Source organism: Sinohyriopsis cumingii, chromosome 15, assembly GCF_028554795.1.
Source record: "Sinohyriopsis cumingii isolate HCF-2022 chromosome 15, ASM2855479v2, whole genome shotgun sequence".
Lineage (NCBI taxonomy): Eukaryota > Metazoa > Mollusca > Bivalvia > Unionida > Unionidae > Sinohyriopsis > Sinohyriopsis cumingii.
The window spans coordinates 117433601-117459228 of NC_142975.1; the positions used below are offsets into that span (position 1 = coordinate 117433601).

The window sequence follows — 25628 nt, forward strand, 5'->3', positions numbered from 1 at the left end:
GACTCGGAAAGAATACTACTCTAATGTAAAAGAATAGAATACTACCCTAATATACAAGAATAGAATGCTACCCTACTAGCTAACTTGTATGGAAATTTCACTGATTCAGTATAAAGAGTGTAAACATGCGCTATGTTCTTGTTGTCTTCGTCTGTGTTGTCTGTGTTAGCGCTCTCTCTCTCTCTCTCTCTCTCTCTACCGCTCCAACGGCCTAGTGGTTAGAGTGGAGGTCACGTGTTCGATCCCCGTCCGAATCATACCAAAGACTTACAAAAATGGTAATAACAGCTGCCTCGCTCGGCGCTCAGCATTAAGAGGTTATTGTTAGGACTGGTCGGCCTGTTGTCAGGATAATGTGACTGGGTGGGACATCATGCTACATGTCTGCGGCATGATACCCCAGTGCTAGACATCACTATAAACTGCCACACTGCAGACATCGTAGCGATATGACTGAAAATTTGCACAATTGTGCGCACGCCACTATAATTAAACTCAACAACAACAATTGTTAAACCTACGTTAAAAAATCCAAATCTCTCTCTCTCTCTCTCTCTCTCTCTCTCTCTCTCTCTCTCTCTCTCTCTCTTCATTCATTAAATTAATATCAACTAGCCTTTAGTAAATTTGCACATAGGAAATGAAAATCATTGTCATACTCACCATCATTCGTTGTCACATATTTGAAACCGTATTTGACAACCCATCCAACCTAAAGAAAGAGACATTCTAGTCAGTTCCAGTCATATTTACCTACCCTAAAAATTGGTGTCACCCATCAGTCCCAAGGCAGTTGGATTAAAGTGCCTTTCCCAAGGATACATTGGTTGGTTCAGCCTGTTTATCATACATTAGCTTACGAATCTACTCTGTAACATTCTGAAGTTTCCCTATATTTAACTCATTCTGGGTTTCCCATAACTGTATTTTTAACAAAAATAAAGTTTACCTTTTAACATATATTTATGCATAAACATCTAGAAAGCAGAATGACAGCCATATAGCGTGTGCTACTTTGTTTGCGGCAGTTTTGATGAGTAATACTAATTTTATTATTAATTTATACTAATTTTAAATACAGTACCAGCTGTAATTTTCATATATATATATATATATATATATATATATATATATATATATATATATATATATATATATATATATATATATATATATATATATATATATATATATAATACATTAAGCTAACATGCATTAAATTAACAGCTAAATTTCTAAATTTCAACAACTGGAAGTGTCAGTAGTAAAGTGGGTCACTTTAGGGACAATGGGACTTAGCATTAAAAAGACCCCTGGGTCACTTTAGGGACAATGGAAATTTAACATGGAGAAAAATCGTGGGTCACTTTAGGGACAATGGGAATTTAACATAGAGTTTGGGTCTGTCTAGGGACAAGGGAAATTAACATGGGAATAGAGTTTGGGGGTTGTCTAGGGACAAGGGGAATTGAATATGGGATTTTTTTTTTTTTAAAAAAATTTTTTAAATTTAAATTTAAATTGAAATTTAAAAAAAGGGTAGGCAATTGAAAGGCTATCTCTTTTCGAGAAATATGGCTGGCCCTGAAAAGGGCCTTTGGGTTTTCTTCTTCTTCTTCTTCTGCTTCTAATTTCTTCTTTTTCTCCACCAAGTTCTTATTTTATCTCCTACACTCTTTCTCTTCTTCTCTTTCTTTTTTTTCTTCTCCTCCTCTTCTTTCTTCTTCTCTTCCTCCTCTTCTTTCTTCCTCTTTTCATTTTCTTCTTCTTTTTCAATTTTTTCGTTCCATTTGCGTATTCTTATTCTTTCCTCTTCATCCTCCTTCTCCTCCTTTATCTCTTTCATGACACCACTAATCTTGTCCTTTGCTTTTCTTAAGTTATTAACTTCCATCTTTACACGATGGGGACTATAGGAATAATGGTCTTCAACGAGTCTTATTAACATCTGTTCCATTATTCCTAAGTTGTCTAAAACGTCTTGCAATGTTTGTATTTTGTCCATTTGGTTAGAAGCCATCTTCTTTGTAGAATGGTTCCAACGACGAACGTGGTGGGTTCTTATACTGAAAGCGCGGACGTGAAGGAAAACATCCCCCTAAAACATAAAATTGATCTTACCTATATCGTGACCAAACAATGCGCGGACGTGAAGGAAAACATACCCCACTTTTCTCATTTCATATAATCAAACCCAAACTATACTCTCCACATACGCTAAGAAACAATAGAGAAACCCATAATCTACTATTCACACAAACTTCCTTTAACATTTACAAACCAAAACACACAAACACATACACTCTCACTAATAATAAAGAGTTAGTGTTTATATTCACACTACTCTACTTACACACATTGGCAAATTAATAGTTATTTCTTTTCTAGAGTATTGGGTAGCCCTGAAAAGGGCTGTTTTTTTGGAACTTCATGGGCACCTGGTTAATGGTGACACCTTCCAGGCCTGGCGCCACATACACATCTTGTCCCCCAGTTACTTTTTACCTTTCTGGGGAAGAGAGCAGAGGCAGGATATGTGGCTTCAGAATCCCAATTTTCGCTCTCTGGGATTCTGAAATTTCTTCTTCTTCTCTCCTTTTCCTCCTCCTCTTCTTCTTTCTTTCTTCTCTCCTCCTCTTCTTTATATTTTCTTTCCTCCTCTTCTTTATTTCTTCTTTCCTCCTCCTCTCTTATCCTTCCGTCTTCCACAATGGCTTCCGCGGCCAGTTCATTCAATAGGCACCTGGCATATTCCAGATGCACATGAAGTTCCAACATTTTAGCCAGTCTCGTGTTCATTCTTCTGGTGTTGATCAATCAACAAGGGTAGCTAGACTGTCGAGCGAGTTTCAATTTATACTGAAAGCGCGGACGTGAAGGAAAACATCCCCCTAAAAAACATAAAATTGATCTTACCTAGATCATGACCAAAAGAAACAACGCGCGGACCTAAAAGAAACACTCACTCACTTTTTTATGCTACCCATCACTATTTTAAAATTTTTTATAAATCACTTCAATAGACTATCCACATACGCAAAGCAATCCAATCTAACTCCAAATATACACCTCAAACACCAAAAAAGACATCATTTTAATCTACTATCCATACCAACTTACTTAAGCACTTACTAACACAAACACACAAACACATACCCTCACATTTTTAAAAAAAAGAGTTAGTGTTTATTTTCACACTACTCTACCTACACACAGTGGCAAATCGATCGTTATTTCTTTTCTAGAGTATTGGGGTAGCCCTGAAAAGGGCTGTTTTTTTTGTTTGCTATGGCATTCTTTTTTATTTTCTAAGAATGCGATGTCCTCTGATTATAGACTTTCTGGCAATAGGTCTGCTTCTTCGGAAAGAGAAGAAGAACTCTTTGGTGTCGATACGGCAATCGACAAAGCCTCTGTCAGGTTCAGGTTGCTGCTGCTGCTGTTGTTGTTGTTGCTGCTGCTGCTGTCTCTGAAGTCTGTACTTCTCTGTCCATTCTTCTTTTTCCCTGTTCATTTCTTCTCTGAAGAGTTCTTCTATCAGGTCTTCAGTGATTTTTAACATTCTCACATTCTCTATTTCTTCTGGCTTCGGTATCAGACTGTGTCTGACCCTATGCAAATTCACGTAGGCTTCGTTGAGCTTAGCTAGTTTGGAGCACATCTTCTTAGGAGGATGAGTCGACAATGGATGGTTAGACTGGAAACAACCCCGGTTCTTAAAGTCAAAGCGCGGACGTGAAGGAAAACATCCCCCACACGGTTTTCGAGCTGCAACGTTCAGTGAGTGTCATGAGAGGGATAGTAAGAAATGAAAGAGCATCAATCCAACATTCTTATGGCTAAACAAAAGACAAAGGCATTTTTTTCAAAACACAACATTTTTTATTCAAAAATCACTTAACACTAAACAACAACTCTAACATTTTTAACAATAATCCAACATGATAACATCAAACATTTCTTTCAAATCACAAACATGTTTTCTCAATTCACAATCTACTTTAAACAGGGCTGACAACGTTGTGAATGAAATTGTGATTTCCACTGTTGGAAATCATTAGGCCATTGATGGACACTACGTTTCCTAGCTTGAGACAAAAGATAAGCATAATGGTCACAGAACCATCGATCTACTTTCACATCGTTTCTCGAAGAAGAACGAGGATCAAAATGAGTCACTAAATGTTCTAAGGAATAGCCCAGGCTGCGATGATGCAGAAAATACACACAGTACTGTCCACACACCAAGGAATCTGTGCCTTGTAATTTCACATTATTGAATCGGGTGGTTTGAGCATTTCTTCTCATAAAGTCGATGATATCGTCTTCCAAAGGGGGCAATCCGTACGAATCAAAATATTCCACACATCCTTCTTGAGGAAAGTAGACGGCTACCCAATGGGTTCCTGGGAGATGACTGTCGTCCGTGTTGATCACGTAAGCTTGATGGTCTTTAGGTTTGCGATGAGGGAGTTCATCTTTAGCACAGACGACAGGATTCCAAGAAGCCGTATACGAACTGTGGTTCAAAAGGTAATAAAGTTCCCAGGTATCCATTGGTTTGTGTGTGCTTTTTTCTTCTTCTTCACAGGTAATAATAAGTCGTCAATTCGATCCTGACTTTTTGCTTGAAAATGTCTGACGAATAAACGGTTATTTGTTCTGTTTCTTCACTCTGATTCAGGAGAGCTTCGATACGATGGATCTCTTGAGTGGTTAATGGTGGACAAGAATGTTCACGCAAGTCTTTATACCACTGGTGCAACACGTCTTTGTCCGAGATGAGACTCCAAGCTTCGTCCAGATATTCGTCCAATTTTTCTTCTTGACTCAGCATCAGACATTTATCGTGTTGAATTTGACTGTTGTGATCGTTTTGACATCCATAGCAATTTTTTTTTGACCAATTCTGTTATTTTTTCAGCCAAGTGTTTGGCAAAACAGGAGACTAAATGGGCTTCTTGTTCTGGCCACCTTGACTTCATCATGATCACTTCTTCTTCTTCCACAGTCTCCTCACACTCCATGTCCAAAGTTTCTCCACTAGGTAAAGAGGGATAACAGTCTTCCATGGCTTCTAATAGTCTAGAATGACTTCTCTCAAACTGTTGATTTATATCGTATTGTCAAATTCTGCATACAGGATGACGTTCAACGTTGGATCAGCAGGGTCTCGGTTTGCAAACTGAATTTCCACACGAATCTGGCCTGATTTTATACGGTGGAAATGTCCCTCGTCGCTGCCTTGGTCTGGAGTGAAATCGAAAGCCCACAAAGCATAGCCTCCTGCATAATCGTCGTACGTAATCCCGTGACTGGTGTTGGTCCCTAACTCTCCCGTGGCTTCGTACAGGGACAAGTACGATCTCAAGTAATTGTTCTGGGCAAAGTTAGGCTCAAAGGGTCGGGTACACAAGGTCTTGCCGTCGCGACTGACTTCGATCTTGGACACGCTAGAGTGTCGAAACTCAAAAGGATTTTCGTTGTGAAGTCCATTGAAAGCTGAATTCCTGACGATACCAACGATCAAACGTTTGGGTAACTGTCCTTGGAACAGATGATCTTCGATCATGGATCGCTGTCCAACAGGAATGGTGAACGTTTTCACTTCCACGCGTCGTATGGGATACTTGGCGGTCGTTCTGCTCAACGTCTGACTGACGTCGTTTCCCACTTTAGGTAACACTTCCACACGACGCACGTAAAGTCGGGCTTCTTGGATAACAGTTTTGTATTCGTTGGCATGGGCCATCAAATGGAAAGCGGCAGTGCTACGATTCAGTCTCAGGCGGATATCCACGCCGTTCAGCAAATACTTTTCTTGTAACCACATGTCCAAATACAAACGATCCATCAGTTCTAAACTTCGCCCTTGCAGAATTTTAGTTCTACGTGTGTTAAACCCCACATTGTGATCATTGTCATCTTCTGTCAGGGCTGTGTCGTTAAACGTGTTTGCACCGGCCGTGTCAGGTTTCCATACTACGCAAGCATCCAGATGAGTATTCTTGGCTTCTTTTCCGTACGTCAAGAGATTTTCCAGGTAGGCACGATACGGGTAAGTATCCATGCTGCTGCTGACCAGTTTGTTATTCAAGTACAAGTCCACTTCACTGAACAAGGAATGCATGAAATTGTTAACAGGAGCTACCCTATCATTGGCTCCGGGATTGCTGTTGTCCGTTTTGCTCACTTTGACTTTCAAGTACAGGTAACTGCTATTCAGATCGATGTAATCTTCGGGTTGTCCTTTGATTTCAAACTCGATGGGAGCGGAATCCGTCAAAGAGGAGACGGGGTGAAATTCCACCCATTGGGATTTTTGCATCGTCATCATGGTGGGGGGCATGGCAAACAGATCCAGTTCCGTCTTGGAACAAGCGCAAGACTCTCGGTGCATCATTTTTCTCTGTGTTTCAATAATCGAAAACGTCTAAGTCTCGAACGGTTCTTCTTTTCTTGGCTTTTCTCGCTTGAAGTCTGGTGAAAGGGTGTTTTCTTCTTCGTCGTCTCTTTCTGCCTTGTCCTTGCTGAATGCCTGACTCGGTAGCGTGCAGGGCATTTATAGGTGTTTCTCGGCGACCCAAAATGTCTTTGCCCGTTTGCAGCAAGACATTTTTGCCTGCCCTCATGAAGGCTTCTTTAGGGTTTTGTTTGTCGATGATGACATTTTGGAGAAATTCTTTGCCGTGTGTCAATGCCGCATCTTTCAAGGCGTGCAATCCGCGTGTCACCATCGGTTTCAATACCGGAGCCACCGAACGAAAGGCCGATTTTAACATGTCTCCTAAACCGTGTCCTCGCTGTCGAGCAACCCCTCGGTACACTGGATACATGACTTACGAGTCGTGAGAGAACCGTTTTCGAAAATGGAGTTTCACCGTGACTTTTCCTTTGGTGAATGGAATATTTTGTCCCAAATCTCCTTTTATAGTAATGTTGACCGTGTCCAAATACGACTTGCTGACAGGCAAATAGTGAGGATGGACAAATTCGCGGTGGACGTGGTAAGTGTTTCAACCTTCCTCGTCAGCGGACGTGGCAGAGTCCACTTTGAAAGGAATAACACGCAGTAACGGCACGGAGGTGTGTCCCACTACGTTGTACTCCACCACATCAGAGTACACAAAGATCAAATTCAGTCCTTGGTTCAGTTCTACCGGGGTACGAAAATACTTGGCAAAAGTCTCGTTGTCGTAAATGCCTGATGATTCGGGTTGTCCTTTTCGTTCTACTTTCTTCCTCAGCTCCATGTCACCGCCCAACATGTCAAACAATTCAGGACAAAATACAATGGACAGGATTTTACTCCGCTCAAATTTCATCAAGAAGCGACGAGCTACTTTGTGGTACTCCATGGTGACACTTTTGTTCCTGACAATCTCAAAAGCATTCCCAAACACGCCATTAAACTTGGAGGCTATGGCGCTGACCAAATGATGACCACTAAAATAATAGCCTGGGAGAATGGACAAGTGGTAGGTCGTGGTTTCAGTTTTGTCATTATAGGTTTTAATGTCAGATATGGTGGCTCTCTTATCCAACTCCTGTTGCAATGGCTCGTCAAGAACTTCCACCGTAAAAAAATTTTGATTGGGAAGGACATTGAGGACTTGGGTCGGGTGAATCATTTCTACTAAAGCCACTTCCCAATGGGCTTCGTGATCTAAGGGGACGGCTTGAGGTAATTTAGCCGTGTAACAGCACAACGTGTTGTGGGGAAACACCTCCATGGAACTGTCACTAGGTAAGGTTAAGTAAAATTGGTTTTGGTGACTCATAATTCCAGAGTTCTGTGGCTGTCCGAGGGGTTATTACTGGACGTCAGAGGCGTGTCTCCACCAAAAATGGGGTTCTGGTTGTGGTTGGACTGGTGACTGGCACTGGCACTGGACACAAGGTTCCCGTAGTTCCCGTTCGAGGAGAATTTCAGGGAGGGATTGGGAAGCAGGTAACCGATGCAACTGCTCAATAAAATGGTCCACAATTGTTTGTCTCCTTGTTGCAAACTCAAATTCGCAATGGCTGCCCCGAAGACACAATACACCACGAAGATTTGGCAGAAAAAGACGATTTGCGTTTTAGGCACACGTTCTCCAGTATCCATAAGTATATACACTGTTTTTGGAATCGTTGGGTGGTGGCCAATAGCCTCGTTTAACTTTGTGCCTAATGTAATATCCACTCATAATCAGTCTTCTTGTACTTTGGAACATAGCATAATTTAAAAACGGACGAATCACTTTGAGTTTGCGTTTCACTTGTATTTTGATCAGTTCTCGGTAAATGCGTTCTCTCAACTCCACAGGCAAAGCACGAATGTTCTCTAGCAAAGTATCCATGAATAGGTCATACTAAATCCTCTTTGGTCTGACACAAGAAATGTACTGTTTGCACAAACATGGTTTTACTTCAGTGTCGAATTTAAATCGTTCAGTCACTAATCTACACATTACAATTCGTTCAGAAGTTTCCTCTTTCACTAAGTTGACATTGTGTTCAAGATGTTGGTAATTCGTTAACTCTTCCTCTGGAATTCGATGCAGTACGTTTACAATGATGTAGCTAGAATCGTCCATACCAAACCAATCCTTTTTAAAGCTAGAGGATCGTTCATCAATGTCTGTCCGATGGAACACTTTCAATTGAATCAGTCCTTGTATAGCCTTCAGGTACCAGTGGTTCAAACAGCGGTGACGTAACGGATGCAATTGTTCTTTACGTTTCACTTGTATTTTGACCAGCTCTCGGTAAATGCGTTCTCTCAACTCCACAGGCAAAGCACGAATGTTCTCTTGTAAAGTATCCATGAACAGATTATTATGGTAAAGTTACTTCAATGTCTCGGTCCCACTAAGGGTAAGTAATGACAATTCGGTGACCATCGAGCATGTTCTACGTAGGCCGAATCTTGCGGTTCCCAGTGGTGAAGTGACACACCGCAACTGAAGCACTTGACTTTATCTCCTTCGCCCAAGTAGAAAAATCCGGCTCTGGCTAATGCTTCGGGGGTCGGGCCTCCCAGATACTTAGGCCATTTTCCTTTGAACGATTGAAGACGATTTTCAAAGTCGCAGTATTCCGACAAACGCACAGGGAACGAATATTCGTCTTTCACAGGTTCGTTTCGATAAGGGTTGGGTGACAGGAACAGGAGTTTGCTCAAGGCTGGATGACATTCGTAGGCGGGTAGACGTGAAGGTGAACATTCCCCTTTAAAATGAAACCCAGTAAAATATCTAAGAGGACGAGCGGCATCCCTTTCGCATCCCTCAGGTTTGACACGCACAGCATCACTTTCCATGATAGGGGTAGTGACACTAAAGTTCCCATGATGCTTTACGCCATCGCTCAGGTCACAACGTACAGCATCGTACCCATCGCAAGGCTCACAATCGCACTCGTCTGCAAACTCCGTTACGCAGTTACAATGGTAACCACATGGACAATCGCAGTTTCCTTCCGGACATTTTCCGTCGCAATGCCTGGGTCTTATCCGTCCAGTATTAGTCACACTAGAGGAAGATACAACATTTTTACAATCTCCAAACTGGAACGATGTCTCTTTCAAAGTATTCATCTTGTTCGCTCGGTCTTGGTAGTCACAATGAACTATCGATCTTGCCTAGGGTTTCCTTTTTATATACAGACCAATACCGACGTGTCCATACGGCAACGTAAAGTGATTGGGAAGTCGCACTCGCTTCTGGTACACGATTTGATAGACTTTTTCCAAGGGCCGACTGACGATGTGGTGAGTGGGTAAACGTACAATCTTGTTCGGTTGGTGAGTGGTCACTTTAAAGTTTGCATTCTCTCCCGATTGCAAGGCTTCTTTCAATACCCCAAAGTTGACCACTCGACTGGTACGATGATTCAGAGTCAGTCCTTTCACTTTGCACGTCGTGTGCACTTCTCCTTGTTTGTCATGGTATTCGTAGCCGTAATTTTTGGGACCGCCACTGACGAAACTTAGAATCTTGTCGTCGGGATGCTCGTCTGTCCAGGCTCCTAAACGGTCTCCTTCGATGTCAGGGTGATGTTGAATCGGGTGATGGATGTAAATGCAACTGTCCGTGTCAAAGTACAGGACGCGTTCCCCTAACAGTTCTAAAGCTTCGTACAATTTTAAGCGAGCATGAGCTGTCACGTAAGCCGCAATGATGACATTTCCAAAAGGGTCGTCTTGTACAAAGTCCAGATCTTCTTCGTAATTGACCAAGATCAAATCCTCGAGAACGACGTCTACGTGTTTCATGTATTTGGTTTTGTCGTGAATCATCTGGAAGTAGCGGGAAGGTTCTGTCAAATATTCCGTCTTGGGTAAACACGGTCGTTGTACCATTTTACCCCACAAGCAATTTAACATCACTTTGGCAAACGATCGCCTGCCTTCGTTTTTCTCGATGTGGTCTAAAGTGATGCCTTCTTGTTCATAGTATTTCTCTTTGAATTGTATTTGGTCTTCGGGAGTGTGACACCAGGAAGGATAGCCGCTGGCTTCTTGCTTCAGTTTCAAAAAGGCATCCACGTAGTCTGCGAAAATGCCTTTCTGAGTAGGGTCACCCTTGTGGTATTGTTGTGTCTTGGGAAAGTGGCAAATTTCGTATACTTCTAACAGTTGGTACCCCATGTCCAGAGCTTTGAACAATTCTACGCTGACCCAGGTTCCCATCAAGGCACGTTCTTCCTGGGTGTGCTGACAAGGTTGGTCTTGGTTGCACGTTTCGGCACAATTACGGCACAAGGGAAACATCAGTTTGCCTTGACAATGGTGAGGTAAGACGGGATAGTATAGGTTCGTGGGAGGCAAAACTTTGCACTTGATCAAGCCTTCGTATTGTCGAATGTTTTTCAGGTCGATGTGTTCCGTGAACAATTGTGGGTGCCCTACAGGAAAGCGACAATATTTGCACACGTAGGGATACAACGAACACACGTCCAAGTATTTGATTTCTTCTCCTTTCTCTTCGTCGGCTTGGTACAGCAAACAGGTGGCATTGGTCCTTCCTCCGTACAAACTATCCCTCGGGTTCAGGGGGTCCATGAACTGGTAACTTTCCACGAGACGTTTAAACTCGGGATCGGTTTTCATACGGTGATCGTACTCGTGTTCCCACATTTCCACCACTTGGTATCCTTCCTGTTCTAACTTTAGGCGCCGCTGACAAGTGTCTTGGTACAAGTCTTCCATGGTTCGTTGTAAAAACTGATTTTTAGTGCCACGGTCAGGGTAACAGACAGGACATCCGTGAAATAAGCAACCGTTAAACTCGTACACGATCTTGGGGTTTTCTAAGTCCCAGCCATCGACCGAATACGTTCCGATGGTCTTTTCACCCCCTCCGTTGCGGGCATGCTGAATCCATTTGTCTTCCTTGTCGCACAAGTAATGTAACCAACGAAGGGCTTTGACCGAGTATTGACGTTTGACAAAGTGGGTCGTTTGAGGGCTGATGACAGCCACGGTGTTTTCAGGCATGAATCGTTGTCGATACACTAAGGAACACGCTTTGGCAATGGTGCAAGCTTCTTTCAAAGGATCGACCCCTCCGTGTTCCATGAACAGTTCTCGAAATTTTCCACAACAACGCCGTAAAATGTCCACGTCGGAACGACAATACTTTAGCATTTCTTCTTGAAAGTCGAAAGGGTCCGAGGCGTGAGCCTGGTACCAAGCGTAGAAAGCTTCTCGTTGTTCGGTACGCATGTTGTCGGGGTCGTAATAGTGAGCCTCAGGCAAATGGGGTAGAACGGCGTGTTGATTGGCTTCCGTATTGAAAAAGTGTGGAAAGTACCCTTTAGCCATTTCTGTCATTCCAAACGTTTTAGGCATTCGACTCAAAGGCATGGCCAAGTAACTCATCGAATCTTTAAACTGCACTTGTCCCACTTGCATGAAAATGATTTTGGCTCCGTTCAAAGTCACTTTAGGACGCTCTGTGCCTTGTTCCGTATAGTATCTCAAAAGAAACTGTCCATCGTATCCGGAGAAATTGTGAGCCATCACCGTGGCATGACGATGACAATCTCCGTAACGTTCGATGTCCTCTTGGCTCCACGTCTTGTCGACGGGGTCTAAGACCCATCGAGCGAAATCGGCTAGCGTGTTCGGTCCCCGAAAGATTTTTTCACGCCCTCCGGGAATCTTGCTGCAGTGAGGGCAATGACTGAAGATAGGTTCTTGAATGCACTTCTCGCACGCTCGATGAGCCACGCAGAAATTAGGGATGTGAATGCCAGTCTCTTGCATGCATTCGAAATCGAAAAAGATGAAATTCCCTTTCTTCTTTTGACCGTCCTCTTTCTCTGGTGGGGGTTGGTATTTTTGCACGTAGCATTGGTGTTCCAAGTCCACGATGTGGTGACAAATGTGACATTTTTTCTTTCCTCGACATACGTGTGCCTTGGCATTATTGGTAAGTATGCCTTGTCCACAGGTAGGGCACAATTTCAGGAGTTAACAAGCACATTTCTTCTGTGAACCTTGTGTTTTCAAATGTTGTTGGTAACAGGTAGGGCTTACAAACGTGCGCAGACAAGTTGAACAAGGCACTGGTTCTTCGCTCAGACAGGGTGGAGAGGCCAAACATCCTGAGCATTTCAATCCACAATGCTTGTGTTACTCTCGATTATTATAACCATAATCACATTTCTCACAATAATAAATATATCCCAGGAATCCAGTGATACGGGTAATGGTATCGAAATGGTCATCGTGATAATAGACATGAATGTATTTTCCGTCCTTAAATTCTTGGCCTCGAAACAACAGAGGCCCGCGCATTTCTTGAGGGTGCACTTTCAAGGTGTAGCGTGGAGCTAGGGCATCTTGCAATTTTTGCATCTCAGGAATGCCACAAGGTGTGTCTTTGGACAGGCCAGCTTGTTGCAACAGGAGTTCTGCTTCGTTTCGTTGTTTGGTTCGGTTCGATTTTCGAATGTTCTCCCAGGTTCTTTTCCATTCTACCGTGTCGTTCTTGTTGGCATAGGTTCGTCCCACCACGATGGCACGGGCTAAGCACATCTGGTCTTGAGGGTTGTTAATTCGGACGAGACTCTTTTTGGTGTTGCGAAGGTCGTCCACCAATAAAACCTTTTTGCGTCCAGTCCCTTGAGGAAGAGAGACGTGAGCCATTTTCAGTGTGGCTTTACCATCGGTGATGTCAAACTGGTCATTAGATTGTTGTACGTGTTGAATCTTGTCCATGATTTTGGAAGGGGTTAGTTCTGCGGGTCTGCTAAACTCGATCCAAACAGGGGATTTCAAACTGTCGTGATCTATGGATAGTGTCAAGCGATCGTCTTCTTTGGGTTGACATTGTCGCTTGAGTGCAGTGAGCAAAGAATCCCACATCTCGGTGATAAACCCTTCTGCTTTCTCCAATGGTACGTCGGTCTTGAAATTTTTAAACTTCACCGTGTAGGTGTAAGCCGTGGTTCTAAATTTTCTAGAGGAGCGCTTTTCTGTCTCTCGAATGGAATAGTATTTTTCAGGGTTGACTAAGGGTGACGAACCTGGTTTAGAGGTTTCAAATTCTGGTTCACTCATGTCCTCTTCAAAATCACTGGCATGAATTTGTGCCAAGATTTCAGCTCTGGTACGAGGCGATAGATCACGTTTCTACCTCTTACTTTCTTCTTCTTTCTTCTCGAATGAATGGGATCGTTTCATCTTGAGTGCAGAACGTCAAATGACTCAAGTGTAAACACCATAAACTAATTTATAGTCATGGGAGACCAGCGTATATAAAAGGGTGCGTGTCTTGTCCTTTCACGATTCATTTCACTCTCAAGCCGAGCACAACGATGGAAGAGACTAACCAAATCGAACGTTTCGTCAGAGCTTTGCGAGGGGTCATTAGAAAATTCTCTTCAGACCAGCCGACGGACTACTCTCCTTTCTTTCGAGATAAAAGTCAAGATACTTGCTATATCTGTCAGAAGAAAGGGCATTGGTCTTCAGAGTGTCCAGACCGTCAAAAAAGAAAAAAACAGGGGCTAAAAAAGACAAAAGTAAAGATACCTGTTATGATTGTAAAGAAAAAGGACATTGGTCTCCAGATTGCCCAAAAAAGAAACAAGAGGAATCAGAAAAAAAGAGGAATTCTTCAGAAGAAGAGAGGGATTCTTCAGAGGAAGAGAGGGATTCTTCAGAGGAGGAAGAGGAAGAAAGAAGACAATTCTATTTACAAGAGGCAAAGAAACAGGAGAAGAAAAGAAGAAGGGAAGAAAATGAGGAGAAAGAAGAGGAAAAGACGGTGAAGAAATTAAAAAAAACAGAGAGACTAAATAAGGAGAAAGAAGAAGTCAATGAACTTTTTATTAAAGTGTTATGTTGTGAATTGTGAATTGGATTGTAAAAAAATGGATAAAAGAATAAATTAATGATATAAGGTAAGTGTCTTTCAGTTTTGATTTTAAAATAAGAACGTACACTCACGCACTCATACACAGAAACGTACTATAAGGGTAAAATGGGTGGGGGTTTTTTGAGTTATTGGCAAATTGAAATTGTATTTCTTTCCGAGAAATGTGGGTGGCCCTGAAAAGGGCCTTTTTTTCTTTATGGTGTAGGGGTGAGTTTAAGCAATCAACTTTAACTGCCTTAAGCCTTTGCCACGGCCAAGGCCTACTTCTGGACTGCGTAATGTTGATGATGATTAGGTTGAAATCACTAAGGGTGGTACGGTAGGCTTAGTCACAGGGTTAACGTGTTTAGCTCGGGAAGGTCGTATTCTCTTCGGTCGTGATAAAGAAGTCTGATACATTTGTTTCAGACTTCTTAACTCCGCTAAAATGTCCAATAGTACCGTGACCGTTTGATTTTCACCCTCTTGTTTCTTTGCTGCTACTTCTTCTTGCTGTTGTTGCTGTTGATTTTTTCTTACCTCTTCTTCTTGCTGCTGTTGCTGTAGGAGAAAAGCCTGTTCCGCTTCCTTTTGTCGTTGTATAAATTTCTCCAATTCGTCTTTCTGTCTCTGTCTAAAATTCTCCACTTGCGGTAATGAAGAAGGTAACGCAGGTTCCGGAACAAATTCTTGCGGGGAGAGAAAATCCACAAAATCTCAATTCACCTCTTCTGAAAGTAAGTCCGGGTTCCCTTGGACAGTCTCCCCTGTTGGTGCACCCCAATGGATCGTTTTCTGAGTTTCCGTCATGTTGAATCACTGTCGCATAGATTGACTGCACACAAGCGCTAACGAATCTATATAGACCACGTGACGTCACAGACTGCTCTCTTCGGATTGAATGCGAGCTGACTGAATTTTGTAACGCGTGTTTGGATTGGTGAATGAACTCAATCCGTTTCAATCCTTCCTCTGCCTATAAATAAGCGCAGTTCACTGCATTGATTCACCTGTTCTCGTCGCTTCAAGATGTGGACCACAGTTGAGTCATCCACCCTTGTGTCTTCCATGATGTTCCGGACGGACATGCTCATGTATGTCCGGTCCAAGTGGACTATTGTTGATAGGACAGATACTAGTCTATGGATGAGAAGAGTTTACATAGAAAGACAAGGATGTCTCAAGAGGGTACTTGTGTATGGACCTGCAGTTAGAAGGAGTTTAAGAAGAAGAAGAAGATGTGATAGATGCCATCTATGTTAATATTAATATTAACATAAACCCAAAGGCCCATTTCAGGGCCATCCATATTTCTCGAAATGAGATAGCCTTTCAATTGCCTACCCTTTTTTAAATTTAAATTTAAATTTAAATTTAAAAAAAAAATTTAAAAACAAAATCCCATATTCAATTCCCCTTGTCCCTAGACAAGCCCCAAACTCTATTCCCATGTTAATTTCCCTTGTCCCTAGACAGACCCAAACTCTATGTTAAATTCCCATTGTCCCTAAAGTGACCCACGATTTTTCTCCATGTTAAATTTCCATTGTCCCTAAAGTGACCCAGGGGTCTTTTTAATGCTAAGTCCCATTGTCCCTAAAGTGACCCACTTTACTACTAGTGTCCCACACTTAGTCTCTCTTCTTTGCTCTGTGCTATTGTGCTATTTCGTTCGTTTCTGAGCAGGAACCATATTTAGGCCCACTGTATTTGTAAATTCCGTGGCGTGGACATGTTTTTAAGTTGCGAAAAACAAGTCCCTTGCATGTTCTCTCGGTATAAATATTTCATATATAACTGCTGCTTGAAATAGTCTCTAGTAATAACGCAGTGTTTATCCTATTTTATAAGAATAAATGGGATACATAAATACGTTTAATTTTTGATCAGATACGCTCCCCCATACACTTTTCGAGGATAATAAAATTCAAAGATTTCATATACTTGTTTGAAGAGAGATACGGAAGTGAAACAGTCTTTCTTTTCATAGACTATGTTGATAGAACAGGGGAGGATCTAGTGGTGGTGAGGCATGGGCGCCCGCTGCATAAGTCGGGGGGGGGGGGGCACGTGACCTTCCTGGAAATCATACTGCAAAATATACACGAGCCCATATGCCCTCACGACTAAGCACTCAACACCTAAAAATGATGTTGCTCAGGAGGTGTTATATGTACTAGTGTGTAGCAGACACACTCGCATGACGACCTAGTAATTAATTATCATCTATCTACACAGTCATTCAGGATTGCTAATGAAAGAAATCAAGGTATATAGAATTAATTATAGAGAATTATACATATAAACCAGACAGAATGGAAAGTGCTATCCCTGGATTCCTATTGAAAAATGCTTGATAATAGTAGGCAGAATTGCTATTTTAAAACAAATAATACAATCATACAGGTAAGATAATTTTTAATTCGTACTCTACGAAGATTCGAACCCAGGTCCGCGGGTAAACGGCACCCATCGCCTTGCCTGCACACACGAGCCCATATTCCCTCACAATTAAGCATACATCACCTAAAAATGATGTTACTCAATCGGTGTTTTATGAACTCGTGTGTAGCAGACACACTCGCATGACGACCTAGCAATTAATTCACATCTATCTACACAGTCATTCCGGATTCCTATGAAAGAAATCAATGTATATAAAATTAATTATAGAGAATTATTCATATACACCAGATAGAATGGAAAGTGCTATCCTTGGATTCATATAGAATAATGCTTGATAATGGAAGGCAGAATTAATATTTTAATACAAATAATACTAGCATACAAGTTAGATAATTTTTAATTCGTACTCTACGAAGATTCGAACCCAGGTCAGCGGGTAAACGGCACCCATCGCCTTGCCTGCACACACGAGCCCATATTCCCTCACAACTAAGCACACATCACCTAAAAACGATGTTACTCAATCGATGTTATATGCACTCGTGTGCAGCAGATACACGCATGACGACCTAGTAATTAATTATCATCTGTCTACACAGTCATTCCGGATTCCTATGAAAGAAATCAAGGTATATAGAATTAATTATAGAGAATTATACATATACACCAGACAGAACGAAAAACGTTCTTCTGTAGGAATCCAGGGATAGCATTTTATGTTTTATGGTTGCAATTATATATATTCCGACAAGTTTAATCATGCAAATGACACTGAAAATTAGTCACAAGATTCCGTTCAAAAGGCTTAGTAAATATTAGCTTACTATACTAATACTACCGTACCGGGCCCGCCGTGACTGATTGACCCCCTCCCCCTGCAAAAATCCTGTGGACGCCCATGTGGTGAGGTGAACGTGAAACAACTTTAAAGTTTTCTAGAGTAAGCTTTCTCCCACCCACCCACACCGTCCTTTCTAGATAGGCCCCTGCAGTTGCAGTTATGTAAGCCATAGCCATTTTCAAGCAACTTTCCCCTGAAATGGAGGACTAGATGTTAAAATATATTTACTGACAAAAACAAAATCAGCGAGAATCAATTACTACAGACTCTCATACCAAGGCATCAGATACAGACAAATGACAGGACGACATTTAGACAGAAATAATGATCTATCCTTGAAAGCCACTCTTAAAGATGGATATCGACAGAAAGACAGGGAGACAGTTACCTGTCCATCAAAGGCAATTTTTGCCCAATGGTATCCGCTACCATCAGCCTCCTCGTGTAAGCTTTTAAAACAATAACCTGGAAACAAGGTTCCATAGATAGTTGAGTGTGTGTTTGGTTCAGCTCGAAATGCAAGGCCCTCCGTGGGACAAATCAAGTCCTCGGCGAATCCAATGGAAACAGCCACGCTAAACAGCAAACACAGGTAGAGGGCAGCCTGCATCTGTAGTAGAAGTAGTAGTAGTAAGAAGAAGAAGAAGAAGAATTCTTTAAACCTTGTAACTTTTGTAACAACTTGAATGGCAGACTAGGATATAAGGAAAAAACAGATTACTTTGTGTAAAATTTGTACTTACCTCTTTAGATTTATTGAACCAGAGTTTTAGCTGTGGGGCTAATTCCCTGGTTTATATATCGAGTTACTATCACCTTCCGCGATAGATAACATTGTAATATTTGTACTGACTTCCTCATCTCGACATGATAGGTCGAGACCGGAAGGATGGTTATCTTAGATTCCAGTACAAAGGTTTTGCACTTTTTAGCCTATACTGCAAATCGTGATATGGGCGGGAGGAGGTAGTATCGGTGCGAGTGTGTCTGAATAGAGCGATTAGTCAGAATGAATTTCACAAGACCTCTCTTTGCCAACGTTAAAGCATGCGGTTCGTATATGTACACTTAAAAATGTATCTAGCAGGGAAACGGCATGTGTGGCCTTTGTAGACAGGTGACCTCTTATGACAGGTTAAGCTCTCAAACTTCATTCATGACAAATGTATGTACTACGAACCGAATATCACTAGCATTATTAGAAATAGTATCACTTCACATATATTATTATTAGTATTATCGGTAGTAGTATACTCCCAATATACATTTATTTAGTATGGCTATTTAGCAATACGAAAATAACAAAATTTAAAAGCTGTATCATCCTTTGGATATGTTTACTTTCCATTGATAATAGGTGTTATCTTATTTCATGTAGAGAAATGACTTTGTCCATTTATTAGTAACCGACTTTGCTTGTCATTTAATGTCTCATGAAACCAATCTGATAATGTAAATACACCCACATCAAGCCAATAAACTACAACTGTATACATGTATTCGTTTATACATCTCTGTCTCTCTGTCTCTCTCTCTCTCTCTCTCACACACACACACTTATGGCATTATCAGGAGAAACGTATCCTATAATCATTACAAATTAACAGTTTACCTGTAATTGTGAAACACACGAGTGATATTTTTGTCAGGGCAGTTGATACAATTAGGCATGAAAACAGGTGTTCACACTTCTAACAATTGGTGGATTAAACAGCTGCTCAAATTTACCGACATTAAAGATAACTGGCATTTGCTTGCGACCTTTGATAATAGGTAAAGCTTCCTGGGGCTATTGTTAGTAATACCTGAACCGTTAGTCGCGCTTCTTCTAACTTTTTCAACCCCATTTTGATATTTCGACATTGATATTGGTGTGTAGGATCAGAATCAATTGCCGAACGAAAAGTTGGAATTCACCATTACCGTTCGGTGGCTGCAACAAGGTAGCCGCTTAACAGTGGGCCTAGCAAAGGTAAACAATTTTAAATCGAGTCATATCTGCCTGAAATCGATATGAAAATAATCTTCTATTGTCTGATTTATTGAGAGTAGTATAATCAGTATTAATCAGCTGACAGAAAGAGTTACGTGATATCAACAATAAATCTCTTTCAAATGTTGTTATTTGAAAGTATTAAATTAATGCCACATATTGTTTGTGAAAGAATGAAATGACATAATTCTCAACATATTTTTCAGAGGAAAATGACTGAAAACCTGTCGCTGTCGAAGCAACCAGAAGAAAGTCAGATTCATCAAGAATACAGCACGTGTCAACGATGGTTTTATTTTATCGCGTGACTACTATAATCGAAATATGAAACGTGTAAACATCGATTCATGTCATATATCATTATATGTACAGTGCATTGCTCATCAAACAAACGCATTGTAATTTTTGCGTACTTGGAGGCAAGATGAAACCACTGCTAGGTTAAGAAACATTTATATAGCAAATTTGCCTTGAGGATTAAAATGACCGTTGTGGCCAGGTGATCGCCGAACAAAGATGACCGTTACGACAGGTTTGACTATATTTATTTATTTATTTATTTATTTATTTATTTATTTATTTATTATGTTGATGCTTGCTTTACGAAGTTTCACCAGTGACTTCAAACTTGACAAGTTCCACTCCTTAATGGCTTTTACATCCTTTTAAGTATACAACACTGTTTAAGACAGCATTTTGGCGTCCCTCTTAAACTGTCTTCATAATGTGTAAAACGTTAAATTTCAGCCTGCCTCTTTTTACAGATTTCAGCCATATGTTATTTGTATGCATAATGTTCAATAAAATTCGGAAATATCGACTCTTTAAAATTATTTGTAAAGAATAGGTAAAAGACACTTGGTTAGGTTTAATATCATTATAGATGTAAGAAATATTTGCTGAAATACAAATAGTCGATATCTTATTAAGAAAGGGATCTGCTGATTCGGCTGAATTGAAAACTTATCGCATTCTCTGTCTTACTGTGAATTCATTTGTTTTTGTGACTATCATTTTTTTAAAATCTACGTCAGAGGAAAAAGAAAGACATTATGTTTGTGGAGCCTACGTTAATGGGTATAGGGATATCGTTTTTTGTGGCGCCTACGTTGACGGGTATAGGGATATCGTTTTTTGTGGAGCCTACGTTAATGGGTATAGGGATATCGTTTTTTGTGGAGCCTACGTTAATGGGTATAGGGATATCGTTTTTTGTGGAGCCTACGTTAATGGGTATAGGGATATCGTTTTTTGTGGAGCCTACGTTGACGGGCATAGGGATATCGTTTTTTGTGGAGCCTATGTTGATGGGTATAGGGGTATCGGTTTTGTGGAGCCCACATTAGTGGGAAGCGCGACGTGGTTATTTCTCTGACGACGATGGCGGTCTATTCGTCAACAGGTTGTCAAAGCTTTGGTTCAAGTTTTTCTTTAACATATTTTTCCTCAGCCTCTGTAAATTCTCATGACACATTTAATGCGCTGTCATGAGGCTTGTCAGTCTACTACATGATCACTGGTCCCTTTTACATCTGGGCAAGATCCCATTTATAGACAATTTGTGTTAATGTTTTGCCTACAGTCTTTTGTTATTGTGTTCATTCGCTAATATTTTCCTAAATCTCTTTATATATTTTCTTTATACTTAGACTGAATCATTTTTAAGTTAAGACAGTTCATTCCATGACATGCTCTTACACCTATATGACTTTGGGGCATAGTCATAGTCTATATGACTTTGGGGGCATAGTCATAGACAGTCTATATGACTTTGGGGGCATAGTCATAGACAGTCTATATGACTTTGGGGGCATAGTCATAGACAGTCTATATGAATTTGGGGGCATAGTCATAGACAGTCCATATGACTTTGGGGGCATAGTCATAGACAGTCTGTATGACTTTGGGGGCATAGTCATAGACAGTCTATATGACTTTGGGGGATAGTCATAGTCTATATGACTTTGGGGTCATAGTCATAGACAGTCTATATGACTTTGGGGGCATAGTCATAGACAGTCTATATGACTTTGGGGGCATAGTCATAGACAGTCTATATGACTTTGGGGGCATAGTCATAGACAGTCTATATGACTTTGGGGGCATAGTCATAGACAGTCTATATGACTTTGGGGCATAGTCATAGTCTATATGACTTTGGGGTCATAGTCATCGACAGTCTATATGACTTTGGGGCATAGTCAAAGACAGTCTATATGACTTTGGGGGCATAGTCATAGACAGGCTATATGACTCTGGGGTCATAGTCATAGACAATATGCTTTAAGGTTTGATTTTTTACAAAAAATCTTTGCTAATGTTTCATAAAATGCACAACTTATTTAGTTGGTACCTGCGATGACTCCTTATAAAGAAAAGAAAATAAATGCGACACTAAAGTAGACGATAGCGTAACATTAATACTAAAAGTCGAAAGAGTGTATGTCAATAATGTGTAAGAAAAACCTGTCAAGCAATTGCATTGTGGTATAGACCTAGGAATTCAATTAAGCATGACTTAATAAAATCTCTCTTTTTGTGTTTGGCGTTTTGGCTTCCTGCCATTGACAATCTTCATTTCTACTAAGAATGTTATTATTCTAGAGTCTCTGCCCGAGTAGTATGGTTCCGTTGCGAAATGGTACTTATGGGAGACTTTAATGACAGATGTCATAACTGTTTTCATTGTTCATATTCGTAATGTAAAAACCAATTGCTGCAAACATTATTGACCGATAATTATGTGGCGTTAAACAAGTCAAACCAGAACAAGTGATTGAGTTACACATTTTAGCCTCTTATACTATTTCTTGACGTTATTCTTGTTGGCAAAAGTTTGCTTCAGTACGTAAATGAGAGCGAGGTCCTTGCAAATCAGGATACATGGTTGTGGTCAGATCACCATGTATTCAACAGAAACTTTTTTTTCTCAGTCTCAAGGTATGCACCTTTCTATACGTCTTCTTAGAAAACAGCCGACACTGGAAGTCTTCTTTCTTACGAGCTAGAGGCTGACAAAAGATTAAATAAATTTAAAGATTCTATTCCACATTTAATCTAGATATTAAAGCTTCCTAGTCAGCCAGTGGTCACGAAGAACGTGAAATGGATAGACAGTTTAGAAGAATATGGATTAACCATGGGAGACGCAGGACTTAATATATGTCAGTTTCACACAAAACATGATTTCCAAGAAGGCATTTAGGAAAATTCAAAAGCAAACTATTAATGCGTATGAAAAAGTGTGCTTAATCACGTTATAGCAATGGCGCGTACAAAGCAAACAGTTTAGAGGTCCTGGGACCCCCAACAGGAATATCTTTACTGTCCATTACTGTCCATTACGGACTCCAAATCTTATAAAGGGTAAGAATCAACTTAAATCAATTAACAAATCTACAAATACAGGAATTCAACATGGAAAAACAAGAAACCGAAAGCGGAGTACGTGCAACACGAAGCAATATGGCGACTAGAAGAGAAGTCAATTACCTTGAGAAATTCTTCAAGCTGAAAAGGGTAGAGACGCATGAAAAAAGTTACCTACAATGTACATATAGAGAAGGAACACAAGAAATAGATATGAGGCACATACAAAGGGAAAATATACCTAATCTTACTACGGTAATGATAGCCATGAAAATAGCCAACCCAGAATGTATGAACAGAGTATACTCCATAAACCCTAATGGATACAAAGGCTACATAGTAAGACCGAAAGGGAAGAAACCGATTTTACCATATGGAGAGATGTGTATTGGGAAAGAAAAGGTGACAATAAAGGAACCAGAACCACTGCTAAGGGAGATAAAAAAACGAACAGGAGAATTACATGTAACAGACATCCCGCTTGAAATTCCAATAGAAGAAATAGTGAAGCGTTTTGAGGAAAAATTTAATATTCCAGTTAGCTCAGCACGGAATAGAACGATAGAAACAACATCAATATTAGACGGAACACGGATACTAGAAATAGAAAGAAGTAATATGAAGAAAGTGAAGAGAGCCTTTTACATATTCGGGTTCTTAGCCAAGTCCTGGTATAAAGGATGCATATATGACAGAACATGCAATAGATGTGGGAAAACAGGTCACACACCATTCAAATGTCCTCAAAATTCGGAAAAGATAGTACCAACAATGACAACAACAACAAACATATCCAGCAGGCAAATGGTAATAGGAAATATGCAGCAACAAAAACAACCAATATCACAAGATGGGCTACAGCAACAACAACAACAACAGCTACAAGTACAGGGACAACAAATACAAGATCAGGAAATACCGAAACAAGCAGCACAAAAGCAAAGAATTGAACAAATGCAACCACAACAACAACAAGGAAGAGAAATTTCACTACAAAAAGAAATTACGGACAAAAAGCAAGGGCAAAATATTCAACTACAACAACAACAGACGCGAACCCAGTCTTCAGTAGGAAATGAACAACAAGGACATAAAAGGCAACAGCAACAACAACAAATACAGATACAATCAGGGCAACAACAACGGGTGATTGAAACTAGACAAGAACAACAACAAAAGACATTAAAATCACAGCAACAACTAGGAAATATAGACCAGCATGAAACTACCAATACTAAACAGGAGAATAAAAATCAACAACAACAACAACAACAGAATCAAGCCCAGCTTCCAGTAGAAAACGGGCTACAGGGATGTAAACAACAACAACAACAACTACAAATACAGACACAAGCACGAAGTCAACAACAAAATAACATGTTAATCCAACAAGATATTGAAACCGGGCAACAACAACAAAAAAAAAGAAGATAAAACCACAGCAACAACTAGAAAACAACCTACAACAACAACAAACAAAACGAGGCTTACATGAAAAAGAAGTGTTACCAATACAATCACAACTGCTTCATGGGACCAAACCACTACAGCAAAAAAATGACTGATTACAGGAGATTACAGTATTCAAATTACAACAGATCCAGAAAACACAAGCACCCAGGCTATTAGAAATAACCCAAATCAACAAGACATTGCAGCAAGAAAACATCAGTCCAAACGAAAATTCACAATCGCTACATACAGAGAATAGAAAACAAGGGCAGGAAGAAGCAACCAAAAAAAAAAACAATTCGACTAAAGAAGAGAAACGGGAAACAAGCCCAGAAGTAAGGAAAGCACTTAGGGAAATGACGAAAGCAAAAAGACAAGAAAGGAGAAGACGACAACAAGAGGAGGAGAAAAAAAGGATAGAAGAAGAAATTTGGTTCAGCACAGATGAATATATTGAAAAATTAGAAGAGTAAAATATATTTTTTTTAAAAAAATTAAAAAAAAACAAAATTTAAAAAAAAAAGTTAATTGAAATTTTACATATCAAAAAAGCAATAACACGATAGCTAAACATACAGAATACCAATACAAACATGTAGGGCAGGAGGGCCTCCGTAAATGGTCTGTGAAGATCAAAAGGAGAGAGAACCCTCCAAAAAAACAAAAATTAATCACGTTGATTCAGCAGTAGAGTTGGATATTAGACTTTTCTGGATAGTCTATGATAAACCGAGTAACTGGGGCATAAACTCTAAAAGATGTTTCGAACTATAATTTGATGGAGAAACAGCACGCAATTCGCAAAGCTAACTTATTTACCTTCGCTTTAAATACATGTACACCAAAACATAAGTTAGTCTCTAGTTCTACGGTAATTAAGCATCTGGGAGGGTGAACAGACCAGTTTTGGAGCAAGTCTTTTTTGAAAATAAATCTTCATACGACAAACAAAAAATGAAAATACGAGATCAATAAAGCCAAACCGAAGCATCTAACTAACCGAGATTTTCTCTAATTGGGTTAGCTCAATTTGTTACTTTATCTTTGTCGCTTGTGTTTTCAAGCTTGTGTACGTGTTCGTTTACCCAGCCGGACACTCATTTTTGGTCGTCACTCTCCCTGCTGATGTAGTGTATGAGTAATTAAATCATTATTATATCGATAATGGAATATCACACAGCTAGATTAGCTCGAGAGTGACTAGAGGCAATTAATA

At 40.3% G+C, this 25628-nt stretch overlaps 2 protein-coding genes across 2 annotated transcripts in view; one reads left to right on the forward strand and one right to left on the reverse strand.

Moving 5' to 3' along the window:
- LOC149782558 (uncharacterized) overlaps nucleotides 1-18460 on the reverse strand; it is a 32404-nt gene extending 13944 nt beyond the window's left edge. The window contains exons 1-3 of the mRNA XM_089934001.1: nucleotides 18342-18460; nucleotides 17987-18208; nucleotides 664-712 (exon numbers count right to left, since the gene is read on the reverse strand). Coding sequence (XP_089790127.1) covers nucleotides 664-712; nucleotides 17987-18208 — 271 coding nt within the window. The 5' untranslated portion in view covers nucleotides 18342-18460. The remainder of the gene's footprint in view (nucleotides 1-663; nucleotides 713-17986; nucleotides 18209-18341) is intronic.
- A 1590-nt stretch (nucleotides 18461-20050) lies between these two features.
- The window catches only part of LOC149782559 (iroquois-class homeodomain protein irx-5-like), a 29340-nt gene continuing 23762 nt past the window's right edge, over nucleotides 20051-25628 (forward strand). The window contains exon 1 of the mRNA XM_089934892.1: nucleotides 20051-20123. The gene's annotated coding sequence lies outside the window, so the exon portion shown is untranslated. The remainder of the gene's footprint in view (nucleotides 20124-25628) is intronic.